Here is a 17,727-nt window from a genome sequence, read left to right as displayed (position 1 = left end):
GTAATAATAATAATATGTGCAATATATATATATATATATATATATATATATATATATATATATATATAGTAGGAATATAACTGTTAATTGTTTATGGCTATGTTCTTCTGGATCTGGACTTTAAATTTCTTTATAAAATTTCTGTAACCATGGTTTATAGGCTGGACAGCTGACAGGCCCTTCGGATGAGACCAGTAATGGTCGTCCCTGTCTGTAATAATACCACGAACTAATGGTTCTGAAATATTGTTTTTGTACAGTTTCTTTATGAAAACCTTTTACTGAAAGTACAGCAGTTTATAGTTCTTTTGAATAGGGCTGTAGCAGTAAGACATATATATATATATATATATATATATATATATATATATATATAACAATACACCGTTGATTCTTCCATTTTTATTTTTAAAGAGTGGATAAGAAACCTTATTATTTCAATAAACATTATCAAGTGCAAGCGCCCAACAAAATCCAGAATTTCATAATTCAGCATTTATTATATATAATCTAGATTTTGTTGTTGCTTAAGTTTGAGCAATGGATTAGAAACATTAATGAAATTAATGTTCTTTGCAATAACATGCAAAACTTTGTATGGTACATAGAATGATATATATAGTACTGCTAACAAGGCTCTAATTAAGCCAAACTTTCAACATTACCTCAGTCACAAGCAAAATGCCATTTTTTCTTTCTTTCTTTTTTCTCCCCTCAAATTGGAAATGTCATTTTATGATCTACATGCACATTATCACAGCGGTCCCAATTCGTTAAACTCCACATATTTATGAAGAAGTCATCGCTGTGGAGACAGCAATATCTCACTCTACATGAGCAACAAGTACGGATTTTGAAAATGACTAAACAATACAGCTTCCCATTTAGTTTATGGTTAAAAATTAATTTTATATTTTTTAATAATAAGTTATTATTAAATTTAATTTAGTATATATCTTAGTGATGCTTAATACTTTACGATTAGTCATATTAAAATAAATTTTATAACACTTTAAAACGAACATACTAGAGATTGCCATCCATTGTCTACATAGATTAAACGCATAATAAGAAATTAATTAAGCAGTACAAGAAAAAAAGACAAAGAAAAAATAAAAAAGAAGAAGAACCAAGGAAAAGAAAAACAGAAAAGTACGAGAGAATTACAAAAAAAAAAAAAAAACGCTAAAAACAAAGAAAGAAAAAAATAACAAAAGAGAAATTAAAAAAATTAATCTCCACCCATTATTTTAAGAATGAACATTTAATTTCTAATAATGATTTTTCGTGTGTTGGGTTACTTTTCCTTTTTAAATCGAATGTGTTACAAGAACAAATTTTTAAGGGATTTTTTTGAAAAAAAGAGTTTCAATGAGAATAAAACAATAAAATAAATTTTTTTAATAAATATATTTTAATTTGATAACTTTTCTAAAATTTAAGATATAAAATAATATATTAATATAAATATAATATATTAGTTATATTAATTTGTTAATTAAAAGAAGAAAAACTTGAGGTAAACAAATTCTTCCCCGTGTATGTCTGTCAACTATCCAAGCGCATAATGCCTGACGATAAAATAAGATGGCACCTTGTCCATGTTTTGTATTTAAAAAGTGAAAAAAATATTAAAAATCAATTAAATAAACTGAAAGTAATTCTAAATATATAAAATAAATTTTTTATTATAATAATAAAATATTTTTAATGAATAATAAATTGATAAAAAAAGCTTGATGGGCTAAGGTTTGACTCTTCACAAAAAAGTATGAGTATGTAACTAAATTATAAAAGTATTTCATAAACACAATTCATTTTAAATTAATTATAGTGTTTGTATATCTTATTATTTTATATATCATTTTATTTTGCTGGGGTTAAATTCGATTTGCTAATCAAAATCTTTGCAAAACTCTTTTCTTCTCTGCATTTCTTTTTTTAATTATTACAAAATATGAATATAAGAAGATAGATACAAAAATATGGTCAATGTTTAAAATTATAAGATATTCATGACAATAATATAACATAAAATTAGTATAATACTAATAAAAAAAGCAAATTTTAAATTAAAGTTAAACTAATATTTTTAAAAAAGTATGAATTAGTATTATCATAAATTTTCCATGTATCACAACATGTGATGATATAAAAATTTTAAAAAATATAAGATATACTAAAAAGGCTATTCAAATATAAATTTTTGCAGTACCTTTAGTCACGATGATTTTAACACACACACACACAAATTATGTCACAGGATAAGACAATAAAACAAAACAAAAATTTAGATGTAAAATTATAATTACTATTAATAGTTAAATTAAAATTAAAATTTTATCTCAATAATTCATAAATGGAAGTCAATATGACACATATTACTAAAGTAAAATTTTAATTTTGATTAAAAATAAGTAAAAAAACATTTATAGAAATCTAATTAAATTTTGTCCAATAAAAAATATTATTATTTTGTTATAACTAGTTGTCAGAGTAAATAAAAATATTTTAAAAAATTATTATATCACATCTTTTAAGAATATTTTTTAATTTTATCGTTATTTCATAAGGTTAGTTACCTTATTTTTATAATTCTTTTAAAATTAGTTATCATATTTCTTTGTTTTATCAAATTTATTTTCTTAATTAGATAAGATAATGATTATTATAAATATGAATTAATTTTCTAAGTTTTAAGGAAATCTTAATATAATATAATACGTATAAATAAATATCTTATTTTTTTTATCTCTCTTATTTCTTTTGTAGTTAAAATATCACAATTTTATTATTAAAGTTTCATAGCTCCTTGACGATCAAAAAATAAAATATGTGACTCAAGACCTAATTTGTAATTAATTATATATTATTAAATTCAATGAAGATTTTAAAAATATATTACTTAATTATTAATATTAAATATGACTAATATAAATAAAAAATATTTTTAAAAATAAAAATATATTATAGAAAATTAAAAATAAACAAAAAAAATGAAATGATAAAAACAAAATAAAGGATAAGTCATATGGTGCAATGATAAAATAAAATAAAAACTCTTAAGAAACATTTATTTAAAAATAAAGACTCTAATTAAATACATAAAAAATAGATAAAGTATAATTAAGATAATCCAGCAATGAGAGTATGCCCTGTCCATATAGATTTTATATACATTTCAAATTTAATCAGCAAATTATATTGCCTGCCATTTATGAATATGGGTGGGTTCCATGTGAGATTTCAAGGGCAAGAAGAAGATCTACTTGGGCCCTAGAACCCCATTCACTTCTATAGATTATTATCTTTTGCATCTGCATATTTGACCACAACATTTTTTTTATTGGAAGTAATATATATTTTTTATTACTGATTAAAAAATTATTCTTAAAATATATAACAAGCTGCAAATTTTTAAGTAAATATTTTTAATATAGTTGCTGTAAATCTGTTTATAAAATATATAATAGGTAATAATTTTTTAATTGTTGATGATTTTCATTATAAATTGTTTCTAAAATATAAGATAGGTAATATAATTAATAGACAATAATTTTTAATGGTTAATAATTTCCTCACCAGTTGTTGTAAAACCATTTCTAAAATATTTAATAGGCAACAAATCATTTAATTGTTGACAATTTTGTATGAAAAGTTATAAAATTATTCTTAAAACATAGAGTATACATTTTTTTAAATTCTTGGTCATTTTCTTGTAATTAATAATTGTAAAAGCATATTCAAAATATAAATATACAACATTTTATAAAGTAGAACATTATTATTGTCCACCATTCTAGAATCATACCTAAAATATTTAATAGTTAACTTTTTAAAGGACAATAAAAGACCGTTATTAAATATGTCAAAAGACGTTTTACATGTTTAACATACATGTTCAAGTTTAATATACAACAATTTTTATTCACAATTTCTTTTATTTCTACGATAGTTATTTGTTTAAGATAAATTATATAAATATATATTATAAACAACAAAAAAATATGCTCATAGGTTTTATGAAAATTAAATAATAATAATAATAATAATAACTGATTAAAATATCTAAACTTCTTAATTTCGAATAACTAATTTTCATTGTTGCACTGTGATTCGAACGATCTATGACAATACACAGTACACGCAATGCAGTGTTTACATTTTGAACGATGATGATAACTTTACTTTTTAAAGTGAATCTTTTAATTTTGAAGAACTAAATCTTTCATGTGTATCACAAGAAAAACTAGTATTTATCAAATACAAAACATAATACATGCTGTGAAATCAAGTTAACCATGCTATATATCGGGGGAGTATATTTTCTACACACCCAATATTTTAAAGAAGTTTAAGCACTTTTTTTTTATATTTCTTTTATGATGTTTTTATCTAATCTTTTGTTATATTATTTATCATTGTTTAATTATTTTCTTTTACGTATTTTACCCCTTGTAGAATAGAAGTGTGAAACAAATATTTTTGTTTAAATAATGCTATTTCGAGATAATTTCTTATAACAATTTTTATAATTTAAAAAATGAGAGAAAAGAAGAAAGAAATATAAGACGAAATGAGTGATATGATAAACAAAAATATATGTAAAGTGTTTCTAGAATTTGGTTGTTATTGAAGTTTTTCTGTAGTGTTGATATTCAACTTGCAATTATAATTAACCCTAGCTATGTGTGGTTCACGTACTGTCACCATCATAATCACTTATTTCTTCTACTTTCTCGTAGCAAGCACCTTTTATTTTATCGTTATCAATTATAATTTTGTTATTAAAACGTATTTTAATGTAATTTTATTAGGTTTTTAAACATACATTATATCACTTATTTTATTTGTGTTATTTTTATTATTTATTTATCTCTCTATTTGTATGAATTATTGTGTATACTTAGTTTTGGATATAATTTCTCAAATCTTAACCACAAAAGTCACTAGCAATGTTGTTTCAACATCAAGATTAAAGGGGGAATTTAAATTGTACCATGCATTTGGCCGGTGGTTTCCACAACACCTTCAAAAATTCATAATTGTAGACTTGGGAGCTATCTCACTTTGAAATTTTGGACCACAATAATACCAAATTTATCATATTAGTGCAGCATTTTGCCTTTGCTATCTACCAGAAGAAAATATTGCAACTTGATTTGTGTTATTTCCTTCATTCTTTTGTCTTCATTGATTGTTTTCTTTCTTTGATTCTCCTCTCAGATTGATTTGTTTATTTGCTATATACCATAAGGAAAACATTTCTTTGACATCATTTCTTTTACACCCTCTTTCATTACATGTATAAACTGTTATCTCAGTGGAAAAAGAAAGAAAATAAAAAAAATAAAGTTTTAAAATGGGGATAACGTGCGTGTAAATAAGTGGTGCGAATTCATTTGATGATTAATAATATAAATCGAGTACCATACTTAATTTCTTGTGACCACACACACTATAGCTAGTACAAGTTGGCCTCATTTATATTTTTTGGCACTAATCGCTAGTGCTACTATTGTTATTAGTCAACTGTTGCAGATTTTGGAGGATATGTCTTGGATTTGAACAGTGGTAATTAAGAAAGTTTCATCGGCTCTAGCGCCATTAAAAAATTCTCTAGTAGCTTTCTCTTTTTCCATAGCTTTAAGGTGTGAGGATAATTTGATTGGGATCATTATTTGATATAAATGTTATTTTATGAGCTTGAACTTTTGAAGAGTCTTCTCAACTAATGAATTTAACTTAGGTTATTACTAGCTTCATACTTTTAGCTTATTGCTAGGTTAAGATTGTATTTGCAAGTTAGATAAAAAAAAACACCTTTTTCTTAAAAAAAATTAAAAAATAAAGAGATCATGTGTTGACTTTTTTTTAAAATCCTCTAAAGTCTTTTTTTAATTCTCTTATTTTAGAAGGACTTCATCATTCAAATAAGAGAAATTTTTAACCTTTTACCCTTCTCATACATTTTTTTCTTTTTCTTCAGTTACTTCATAAATTATTTTTCTCTCTATTCCTAAAGTTTTTAAACAAAACTTCTAGACATTACGTTTGCGTATGTTTTAGTACCCCATATCATAACTTTGTCTTTTTGTATGTAATCAATCCTTTAGTTTCACCTACTTTGAAATTAGAAATTAAAATAGTCAGCATATAGTTCGGTCTCGTTTAACTCCAAGAAGTTAACAACGAATAACCTTCAAAATTCGACTGAAAATATTTTTGTAAAGCGCAACAAAAACACAGTCTCATCCACTCAAATGTGCTCCCAATCTCTTGCCATCTAATGTGGAACTAAAAAATATTAAATCACTATCATTTGGCATACTTTGATTCCTAGCAATATCACATGATATAATTATGTCTATAGAATAATATAATACCTAGGTTTTATTTTTTCTATTCAAAATAATGTAACACACTTTCTGTATTATATATAAAGGCCACTTTGATAAGCCACATGCTACATCCTTCTTCACTCGTGTTTGTGTAGCATTGCTGCTTCCTTCCTGGTTGATATTATGGAGCCTATGTTACAAGAAAAGGCAAAATGGAAGGGAAAGGCCACAACACAAGTAAAGGGAATGAAAGCAGAACAAGTGTGGCCTCTTTTGGAGGATTTCTTTGGCCTTGACAAGTGGTTCCCTACTCTCTCAACATGTCTTCCCATTGAAGGCATTTCTGGACAACCTGGCTGTGTGCGCTTCTGTGCTGGTTTCAAGACCCCTTTGGATGGCCATCACAAACAAACTGTGAACTGGACCAAGCAGAAACTGCTCTCCATTGACCCAACTCAAAGAACATTTAGCTATTCTATTGTGGATGGAAATGTTGGGTTTCACTCCTACGTTTCAACTTTGAAGGTTCTGCAAAAGGAAGATGATGGGTGTGAGATTGAGTGGCTATATGAAGTTGACCCTGTTGAAGGGTGGAAACTGGAATATCTTGATTCCTTCATTCACACTGGCTTGCAGGTTATGGCTCAGAGGATGGAAGGAGCTTTGAGGACCATGGAAGAAGCACTCAAAACTTAAAAAAAGTAATTATACTTGTCAAAATAAGTACTTTATTATTGTTGTGTTTGTGAATTTAAGTATAAGTTTGTCATTACTCATCAGTCTTTACTTCGTAAGATATTTTTAGGTTGAGTCAAGTCGAAACTCAAATTTAAGAAAACTAAAAGTACTAGGTAACAATTACGTTGTTGTATTGTGTTGCAGCAATTAAATAAGCTGAATTTCTAAGTGTGTTTGAGTTAGGGCCATGCCCAAATTGTTGTATTGTGTTGCATAAATTAAATAAGCTGAACTGTGTCTTTTTGACACATGCTGCTGTACAAGGCCGCGATCTTCAAGGCTTGTGACCTTGGAATATCTGCTGCAAGAGATTCATGATTTACCATATATTACAAGAGTCACTTTGCATCTGAACATGTTTCATTATATTGCTTTTATTGAAACGTGGTCTTGAATATTCCAATCTTACAGGATTAAATTAATGGAATCATCTTGGAAAATACACCAAGCACCCGTTGATCACGGACGATTAACAGTGGCTTGTTTTCAGAACCCGGGCATTGCACATAATTTTATACTTTAGTTTATATATATATATATTTATTTATTTATTTTGATTATAGTTCTTCAAAATTTTTACTTTGGGTCCATAAACTTTTAAAATTCAACTTTTTTAAGTCTCTCGATAATGTGATACAGACAAAAAATTGACATCATAATTTTTTATTAATCATGTACGTAAGACTAAAACTACTAAAGTTTAAGAAATCAAAGACTAAAATTAAAATCTCACAAAAATATAATAAATATCTCTCACAAACATAAATTAAGATTGCAATCTTTTTCCTTTTATTTTTTATGAGCTTGATGGGGAAACTTTTAGTTCTATATATATATAATCTCTTTGACTAATTTATAAAACTAGTTGATTTAACTAATGACAATAAATTTATTAATCATTTATAGTAGTTTTTAAAACTATTGAGACCATGATTTTTTTAACCCGATTAATTAATTTGTCTTCATTAGGAATATTTTGGTAAAAAAATAATTAATGCAATTCACAACTTTTAAGAAATCTTATAAAATGAATAAACTTTCTAAGAGTCATATTTTTCACTGGAAATAAAATATATTAACTTGTGAAGCTTCATAAGCAAAGCAGGGAAAGGAAATGTATGATTTTATAGTTGCTGAGGTGATGAACTTACACATTTATTACTGATTAACTCAATGTTGAAGCCACACGAGCTCCATGCTTGTAGCCTACAAACTAAATGAATTTCGATGCTCATGAATAAAGGGCTTATTCATTTTTCTATTTTTCCTCTGTCTGAATTCTGATTGTGCTGTAACCTCTCTCTGTATAATTAAAGTTAACTTTTCTATTTAGTTTTTTTTTTCTTATGCAAAAAATTTCTTCGAAGCAATTTCTCTTTTGTACAAAATCAACACTTTTTAATATATTATATGATATGAATTATGTTAATCCTATTTATTTTGAAATAACCTTAGTTTTAGTTAACATTTAGTTTAGTTTCGTGGAAAAAAGTAGTTTTATTATATATTTGTTATTACAGTTTTTTAAAATCTCTTTATCTTCTGTGGAATGTATTGAAGTTTATTTTTTAGAATTTTATTTTCTAAAAAATATTATTGAATTATGATAATGTTTTTAAACGTATTTTTTTAAATAAAAACATATTTTCTCACAAAATAGTATTGAGAAAAAATATATATTGACGTGTCTGCGTTTGCAGGCCGTTATCGGAGGTTGGTTAAAACATATATTGGGCCATGGGCCTTGCTTCTCAACGCTAAAAAATCCCAAATCAAAATCCATCGTGATTGTTGACAAAAAAAGAAAAATTCTTTGATTAATAATTTTATTGACAATATATAACTTCATTTTAATCGATTTGTTTTAAAACAGGAGAATATTAAAGTTTGATAAAATGAAAATAATTTTTTCAAGCCAAAGATATTTCTAAAATTTAATATCAATTTTTTTTTTTAGAATTACTACATTTATCAACCGTTAATCATTAGTATGTAGCGACCAATTGAAAAACTAAAACATGGCAATCATTTTACATATAAGCTATATTAATTATTAGTTTTAAATTATTATAATGATTCAGTATTTTTTTAATGAAAATTACGAGAATTTCTGTACGTAAAATAATAATATTATTATATTTAGGGTTTTCTTAAAGATAAAAAAAAAGTAACTAATAATAATAAAAAATTTATTAAAAAAATTGTTCTACTTTTATAATTTTAATATAATAAATACAAATTTTTAAAAATAAATTATTATTTATTAATATTTAAATTAAATTGTAAGAGCTAATATTAATAAAAATTCTTATATTTATTAGTATTATTAATTTTAATTGAAATATATATAAAATAATGAAAATAAAAAATAATAATTAAATCACTTCTTCAAATTTCTTAAAAAAAATATTTGTAAAATGGATTTACAAAGGTTTTATTTGTAAAATTCCAATTGCACAAAAATGAAAAATCAACAATGGACGACGACCTAAGACGAGAGTCCACGTCCAATCACATGACTCAGCGTGGCAAAAACTTGTAGCGAGCCCAATAGAATTTTGCCACGTCCACAAGTAAGGATATTATAATCATTAAGTAAAAGTTGAGACCCAATATTGTCTTTTCAGGTAAGGTTACAGCTTCTCTCGTTCGCAAGCCAACACTGCCTAGTCTTCCCCCTTAGCTCTCTCAACCTCAACGACTTCTACAGAGATATAAAAGCCCCAGTCACACTCTCAGACCCAAAACGCACTCTCTCTTCGGAGCTCAATTTGGCCGTCAATGGCGGCCTCCGATGCTAACAACGGTACCTCCATGAGGCATGCCTACGGAAACGCTCTCGCTTTCTTCATACTTCTCTTGATCGGTGTTCTCGCCTTCTCGATCCGTCTCTTCTCCGTAAGCATTTCCTCATTCTTTCTTCTTCCATAGATCTGGTTGTCTACATCTTGTTTCTGTTCCTTGTTTTCGTTTTCTCAATGTGATTGTTTGCTTCTGAATTTAGTGGCGCGAATAACCGCTCAATTGAACCGTTTCCTCATGTGTATAACAATAAACGAGCCTAACTTGCAATTCGCATGTATTCTATATTGTTCTTATGACACGGTAGTGGAATCTCAGTTACTTAGCCTTAACTGTTTAGAAAGAAATTTTTTCTGTGAGTTGACCCAGCCGTGTTCGTTTGTTCGCGAGTTAAGTCAATGATTTGAAAATGTTTACACTAGTGGTGTGAGTGTAATAGTTAGACTGAAATAATGACATGCAAAGTAAGAAGATAAGATGATCTTCATAATATGTAACCGATATCATTTCAAGTATACTTGCATTTAAAATAAGTTTCCGTTTATGATATTATAATTAGATATTAAATTGAAGCCTGCTTATTGAAATTCAAATTTGAAGAAGTATGCTTTGATAGGGTTATTTTTTTTCTTTGGTTATGATTCCAAAAGCCCAAATGCATCGAGCACGCTCATATTTTGTTGAAATAATTGTGTACACGTGGTATATGGTGTAAACATTTCTGTAAACTGACCATGCTTTTTTCCCCCTTTGGAATTATGATTTTCTGAATTATATCTTTTAGATCATGATGTATTGAATGTTCTTTTTCTGTTTTTTCCTGCACTATAGTAGATTATCTATTCCCACTATTGGGCAGAGTTGCTCTAATAATTCAAGATATTTTTATGCATTGTGTACAGGTCATAAAGTACGAGAGTGTTATTCACGAATTTGATCCTTATTTCAATTATAGAGTCACTCAGGTGAGCATTATTGGAAAGAAACTGTTTTTTCACTTATTACTTGATATTCTTGGGATGACTGAGGAGTCTCTCATGCTGGTTAATAGATATAGAAAATTGAAATTTACTCGTGTGTACATTTGTGCAACTTGACTTTGTTAATCTCAGATTTTCAATGCAATAAAGATTTTTACAATAAGATGACATACATATTTGTTGGTTTCAGTTTTTGACAAAGAATGGGATATATGATTTTTGGAATTGGTTTGATGACCGAACTTGGTAAGTTAATGGTCTGTAAACAGTTATTCCTCTGTGCATATGTAGTTTAATCAGGTCATTGTTAGATGTTTCTGGATTTAATGTATACGTTACCTTTCCATTTTAAGGTATCCACTTGGTCGTGTAATTGGTGGGACTGTCTATCCTGGTTTGACCTTGACAGCAGGCACCTTATGGTGGTAGGTATTTGAAAATACACATCACGAGTTGTTGGTTGTCATTTAATTGTCACTTTTATATTGATTAGATTCAAATGTTAATTTTCCATGCAAGCAATTGTTTCAAAGTTTATCTAAGGTGGTTGATATTTTTGGACTGTTCCCTTATGGTGTCAGGATACTGAATTCCCTAAACATCCCTCTCTCAGTTGAAACTGTGTGTGTGTTTACTGCACCTATATTCTCAGCCTTTGCTTCATGGGCAACTTATCTTCTGACAAAGGTTAGTCTATGCTAGCATTGCGACATGTATTATTTTGCTGTTATTTCCATGCTTGCTAAATTGCTTCAGCTTCTTCCTTTTGTAGGAGGTTAAGGGTGTGGGAGCTGGCTTGACAGCAGCAGTTCTTCTGGCTATGGTGAATTTCTCAAAAGGCTTTGCAAAATTAGATTATCTTCAAATTTTCCTGCTGATTATAAACATTTCATTTATGGTTGCAAATATGAAAATTATTGGCTCATTCATTCAGCATCCTATATTTAAATGATTGACTAATCAATGTTCATTAAAAGTGATGGATGCTGGTTGAATAATAACCATGCATGTTGATATGTATATTTCTAAACTGATGATGGTTATTGGTAATTAATGGATACTCTTTTCTAATGTGTTGTGGTTGCTGATCCCCGACTCCTCTCTTACATGTAATTGATTTGGAATAATTTTGTGCATGCAGGTCCCCTCATATATATCTCGATCAGTGGCTGGCAGTTATGATAATGAAGCCGTTGCTATATTTGCTTTGATCTTTACTTTCTATCTCTATATTAAGGTGCTCTTCAAAAGCAAGCAACTTTACTTTATATTGAATGGCATTGTATAATGTTATTGGTCTCTTAAAATTTGCATGGTATTATTAGATTTCATTATAATCATTGTGATCTGATAATGTGTGATTTGAGTGTTCGGTATGAACTGTCAGTTCTGTAGCCTCTGAGGATAGAAAACACTTGGGCTTTTCCTTATTCTCTATTAAGTTTCTGACTTGATTTGCATGTCTTGTAGACACTGAATACCGGGTCCCTCTTTTATGCCACTTTGAATTCCATAGCATACTTTTACATGGTAAGTTGTTTATGATACTATTTATCTTGGTTATCTTTGACTCTGCCTTCTCTTATTTATGTTATTTGCTATTCTTATCTTTCAGGTTTGCTCATGGGGAGGGTACACTTTTATCATTAACCTTATTCCAATGCATGTACTCTTGTGCATAACTACTGGTCGCTATTCTTCTCAACTGTACATTGCATATGCACCTCTTGTAAGTATCTGTCTCAGCCATTCCATTATGTTTAAGAGTTTAAGTGAACACTTCTACCCTTTTCAATTGGAAAGTTGAAATGCATCTAGTACATTACATTACTTTTACTTTTTGCTTGATACAATAAGCTGTAATTTGGACAATATTTGAGGGAGTTTTTGGACATGTAGATAAAGTGTTCTACACTGAGGTTTAACTTGCTTTTTTCAACATCTAGATGAAGAATTCAATTTGTTTAAACTCTGCATTTTGCTTGATTAGAGAATCTGTTATTCATTTTGGATCACATATTTACTATTTTATCACACTTTTGCTTACAATTACAAGCCATTGGTGTTTGTTGTATGGAGTGTATATTTAGAAATCTCATCTTGTTCCTGGTTCTCATAATGATTTTCTCAATCCAGGTTATACTGGGCACACTATTGGCCTCCTTGGTGCCTGTGGTTGGGTTTAATGCCGTAATGACATCAGAGCATTTTGCATCATTTCTGGTGAGTTCTCCCCTAGTCTTTGGATTTAGTTGAACTTGCCTCAAAGATAAGTGACCAAAAATGTGTTTGTCTAACTTTCCAGTGGAATTGTTTTATCACAATACCCGCCCCCCCTTTTTTTCCTTCTCTTTATATCCAACTAATGTTTCTTATTAGAGTTTTTGAAACCTACCTTATTTTTCTCTTTTTCTTGTGCAGGTTTTCATTATCATCCATGTGGTGGCTCTTGTGTCCTATGTTAAAGGCATTCTTTCCCCAAAAATGTTCAAAGTAGCCATGGCACTAGTTATTTCTGTTGGCCTGTGGGTGTCTCTTTGATTGGCTTATTTGACCATTCAAAACATCATGGGTGGAAAATTAAAGTAGTCTCTGCATTTTCTCTTGTGTGTTTTGCAGGGCAGTGTGTTGTGCAATGATAGCTGTACTTATAGCACTGGTAGCTTCAAGCCCAACAAAGGGATGGAGTGGAAGAAGTTTAAGTTTACTAGATCCGTAAGTGCTGTGTTTGCAACCTTTTTTATCATTCAAATTCTTAAAAAGAAACGAATAAAATCATTTGTGGCACTGATAGGAAAGAGTATCTATCTGTAAAAAGTAGAATTTATTGATGAAAGCTGAACTGAATTACAGAGAGAGTAAGAGTAATATTGCTACCAGCCAGGGATAATTCCCTTGACCCAGGCTAATGGCTGAAAATTACAAAAGTAGAATTTCCCTTTTTTACCTTTATTTGCCATTTTACAAAATATTTGCTTCTTATGATTGGCTCAAATCCAAGTACTTCAATTGTTTCTGTTGTTGTAGTACTTATGCAAGCAAGTATATACCAATCATTGCTAGCGTTAGTGAACATCAGCCACCAACTTGGCCTTCTTATTTTATGGACATCAATGTCCTGGCATTCTTGGTTCCAGCAGGCATTATTGTGAGTTCTGTTTTCACATATGAAAAAAAAAAATCTTTGTTTAATTTTCTTTTAGTATTCTTTATAAACTAAATTGTATTGGTGCTTTCCTGTTGTAGGCATGCTTTTTGCCCCTGTCTGATGCAAGCTCTTTTGTGGTACTTTATATTGTTACATCAGTATACTTTTCTGGAGTCATGGTAAGAATAATATTGGGCTGCAGTTTTTCTTCTTATTGCATTTTCATTATTTATTTGAAGACATAGCCTTGTCAAATATCAGGTTCGCCTGATGCTCGTACTTGCTCCAGCGGCATGTATCTTGTCTGGGATTGCTCTTTCTCAAGCTTTTGATGTTTTCACAAGATCTATAAAGTGTCAGTTACCCAGCCTATCAGATCATTCTCATGCTGATGTAAGCATTTGTTTAATTGTTGCCAGTTTTGGGATTCCTTTATGTTCTTCTGGTCACTTTATGAGTTTACCTTGTTCAAATTGTGCTTTGTTTTCAAGGAACGGGATGCCAGTTCTGATAGTGTTGTGACACATGATTCGGTGAAGACTGATAAAAGTGAGGATACATCAAAGGAACGGACCTCAAAGAAGGGCAAGAAGAAGGAAAAGGAGCCTGTGGAAAAGCCTCTTAGCAAGTCACAAATTAAGAAAAGGCTTTTAGTTTTACCTCTGGAAACATCCATCATTGCTATTCTCTTACTTGTGTTGTTAGGTGCCTTCTATGTGGTAATTTCATAAGCATGATTTCTTTCATATAAAGTTTCCTACATTTTTGAACCATCACATCTTTTAGTTTATCTACCAATTATATTAGGTAGATTATTTGTTCGATACAAGTTTTATGTGTATCTCCACTAGGAGTTCACAATTTGTTTCTTCCTTTTTAGTTAATAATATATTTCTCAAGTATTATTTTTGCAATTTATTTCTTTTAAATGAACCCTTAATCTCTTTCTAGTTAAAAATTGTAGGATTCTTCTGGTTAATACTCAATTAGAAGTATGATGTCTTCTTTTAATGAATTTTTAGTATGCTTATGACATGCTACTTTATATGTTATAACAAACTAAGTGCCTCACTAGCTTGATCTCTCTTGTAGGTTCATAGTGTCTGGGCAGCAGCAGAGGCTTATTCAGCCCCTTCTATTGTTCTAACATCACATTCGCACGATGGACTTCATGTTTTCGATGATTTTAGAGAGGCTTATGCTTGGCTGAGTCATAATACAGAAGTAGATGATAAAGTAAGTTTTATGGGATTTCCTTTCTTCTGCTCAAATGTTTGTGGGTGCTTGTATACATTTACCATGTTACAAACTTTTTGGAATAAACAATCTTGGCCTTTTCTTCATACAAGGTCAAAAGTTGCTAATGATCAATATTCTTTCCAAAAAAGATTGTCTAGAAAAAATTGTGATGGTTAGCTTGCATGGTTTCCCTTGTTTCATACTAATTGTTGAAATTTATATTATGTTTTAAAGTTTAAATCAATTTTCTGCAGCATAAAATTTAAATGGACAAATGACAGATGATGGTTAATGCACTAACCAGATATTGATCTAATCAACCACTCTAGAGGATGATGTTTATAAATTATAAATTTAATGGCTTAAGTTCCTAAATTGTTTTTCCCCTGACATTACTTACCTATGCCAAATTAAGAGAAAGTAAATGTTGGTTAAAATGCATTATTGACATCAAGAGAAATTGAAGCTTGTAAAATTTCTTCTAGGTGGCATCTTGGTGGGATTATGGATACCAAACAACTGCCATGGCTAACCGAACTGTCATTGTTGATAATAATACCTGGAATAACACACATATTGCGACCGTTGGCACTGCCATGTCTTCCCCAGAGAAGGCAGCTTGGGAAATTTTCCACTCCTTGGATGTCAAATATGTTCTCATTGTCTTTGGAGGTCAGCTTCTTTGTCTTTATTGAGATTATTTAAGTCACCTTTGTCTGATTTTTTGCTATGATTGTTAAACAGGACTGGTTGGCTATCCCAGTGATGATATTAACAAGTTCCTGTGGATGGTTCGTATTGGAGGGGGTGTATTCCCTCACATAAAAGAACCAGATTATTTAGTAAGTTACATAAATATGAAAGCATTGATATTTTATTTTGGAAAACAGTTGATACTCTACCTTTCAGCCATCGAGGAGTGTTAACCTGTCTTCTTTTTTTTCTTGTTTCTTTTTTATTTTATTTACCCTTGTTCAAAAGAGGGACGGTCAATATCGGATTGATTCTATGGCCACCCCAACAATGCTAAACTGCCTCATGTATAAACTTTCATATTACAGGTCAGTCTTGCTGTAAAATTTGTTCTTTGAAAAACTGTTTTTAACTGTTACACTACTACTTACCCTGCTATTGCTCCAGATTTGTGGAGACAGACGGTAAAGCTTTTGACAGAGTGAGGCGAACAGAAATTGGGAAGAAATATTTCAAACTTACTCATTTTGAGGAGGTAAGATTGTTTCTGTTGAATTGTGTCCTGTGCTAAATCTGTCAGGAACTTTGTTGTGTACGTCATATATTATGTTCCTGGAATTAATTTCAGTGTATGGCATGATGAATTACTTGCCAAACTAACCATGTTATTTTATTGACAATACCATGGGTGGATAACCAGTACGGTATGATATCCTTGAATATTTCATGGTTTTGAATGGCCTATATTTGTTAACTGTTACTGTAAATCTATGTTCGGATAGTTGTTCTGTGTTGTTCCTTGGTGGATACCATTATATGCTAATGCTTACATAATCTCATTTTTAGTTTACTTATAGTTGACTCTTTTTTGTCATCAATATATGGTCCCAAACTTAGTTCAGATAAATTGCGTTAACTACTATGGTCTTCTGATGTAAGTCACGGCTTTTAATGCATTCAGGTGTTTACAACTCACCATTGGATGGTTCGGATTTACAAGTTGAAACCCCCAAAGAACAGGATTCGAGGAAAGATTAAAAAATCAAAATCGGTACGTAGTTAATTGTTTTATATGGCCTTATTTCTTCTTAATATTTTATCGGAGATCACTTGACCTAACTATGATTGGTCTTTTGTTCTCATGTTTCGCAGAAAGCAAGCTCAAAAGCCACCTCGAAAAGAAAAGAACTAAAAAGGAACCCTTTTTAGTTTAGTTTTTTCATTTCTTTAAGTAGGTAACCATATTTCTTATTATGCGTTTCATGTATACGTGTATGCAACTAATACAGGGGCCATGAAGAGATTTTGCCGGCATTATTAGTTTCTCGATTATTGAATGATCAAAAGAAAATTTTGGAATTATATATTTTCTGACAAATTTGGTTAAGATTGCATTTTTAGGATCGTATAAGAATGTATTTCTTATACGGCATATATATATATATATATATATATATTCTAATTACGCCAACAGTTCAAAATTAAGTTTACTTAATTTTAAAATAAGCCGTTCTGATTTTCAAGAGAACGTAGTTGCTGCAGTCCTTGAAGGATTAACGGTAAGTATTTTCCCTCTTCAAAAGTTTATAAACACCAATTTTGCTTGCATGTTTTAGCTGTTGCTCTTAATTTCATGTTGCCTCAATGTCTCCTGTGTTTGCTGCAAGGCTTAAGCACTTTCTGCCCTTGTATGGGGTGCCTTTGTTATTTTGTGGAGGGCATTTTGAGAACGAGTGTTTGATTTAACTTCTTGTATGCGTCTAACTTTAACTAAGAAATTGGATCA

The 17,727-nt window shown here is 29.6% G+C and overlaps 2 protein-coding genes across 5 annotated transcripts; both read left to right on the top strand.

The window, feature by feature from the left end:
- Positions 1–6,485: 6,485 nt before the first annotated feature.
- LOC113867065 (lachrymatory-factor synthase-like) lies at positions 6,486–13,592 on the top strand. Its single transcript, XM_027502024.1, has 2 exons — positions 6,486–7,082; positions 13,582–13,592. Exon 1 carries the CDS (start codon positions 6,525–6,527, stop codon positions 7,035–7,037), a length of 513 nt encoding a protein of 170 aa, XP_027357825.1. The 5' UTR covers positions 6,486–6,524; the 3' UTR covers positions 7,038–7,082; positions 13,582–13,592.
- LOC113867063 (dolichyl-diphosphooligosaccharide--protein glycosyltransferase subunit STT3A) lies at positions 9,733–17,347 on the top strand. 4 transcript variants are annotated; one of them, XM_027502020.1, is made up of 23 exons: positions 9,733–9,977; positions 10,784–10,846; positions 11,052–11,107; positions 11,215–11,286; positions 11,443–11,548; positions 11,634–11,684; positions 12,003–12,098; positions 12,332–12,391; positions 12,477–12,590; positions 12,998–13,084; positions 13,283–13,386; positions 13,481–13,576; positions 13,889–14,009; positions 14,108–14,188; positions 14,271–14,402; positions 14,501–14,728; positions 15,102–15,245; positions 15,734–15,920; positions 15,993–16,090; positions 16,230–16,309; positions 16,389–16,476; positions 16,903–16,992; positions 17,094–17,347. In XM_027502020.1, the coding sequence occupies exons 1-23, from the start codon at positions 9,861–9,863 to the stop codon at positions 17,148–17,150; spliced, it is 2,328 nt and encodes a 775-aa protein (XP_027357821.1). In that variant the 5' UTR covers positions 9,733–9,860; the 3' UTR covers positions 17,151–17,347. The 4 variants fall into 4 exon arrangements, with proteins under 4 accessions (XP_027357821.1, XP_027357824.1, XP_027357822.1 ...); XM_027502023.1 differs by having other exon boundaries at positions 9,795–9,977; positions 14,501–14,662; positions 17,094–17,318; XM_027502021.1 differs by having other exon boundaries at positions 9,796–9,977; positions 14,271–14,396; positions 17,094–17,315.
- The last annotated feature ends 380 nt before the right edge of the window (positions 17,348–17,727 follow it).

Source organism: Abrus precatorius, unplaced genomic scaffold, assembly GCF_003935025.1.
Source record: "Abrus precatorius isolate BTA unplaced genomic scaffold, Abrus_2018 Scaffold5, whole genome shotgun sequence".
NCBI classification, from domain to species: Eukaryota; Viridiplantae; Streptophyta; class Magnoliopsida; order Fabales; family Fabaceae; genus Abrus; species Abrus precatorius.
Note: the sequence above shows the minus strand (reverse complement) of the source record. Positions and strands in the feature narration are given on the sequence as shown.

What these genes read in the sequence shown, in the direction of transcription:
- LOC113867063 (XM_027502020.1), top strand. Translation starts at nt 9,861, where the DNA reads ATGGCGGCCTCCGATGCTAACAACGGTACCTCCATGAGGCATGCCTAC. An exon ending in CAGCAGTTCTTCTGGCTATG is followed by an intron (nt 11,685 to 12,002) that starts GTGAATTTCTCA and finishes TTGTGCATGCAG; the next exon opens with GTCCCCTCATATATATCTCG. An exon ending in AACTTACTCATTTTGAGGAG is followed by an intron (nt 16,477 to 16,902) that starts GTAAGATTGTTT and finishes TAATGCATTCAG; the next exon opens with GTGTTTACAACTCACCATTG.
- LOC113867065 (XM_027502024.1), top strand. Translation starts at nt 6,525, where the DNA reads ATGGAGCCTATGTTACAAGAAAAGGCAAAATGGAAGGGAAAGGCCACA.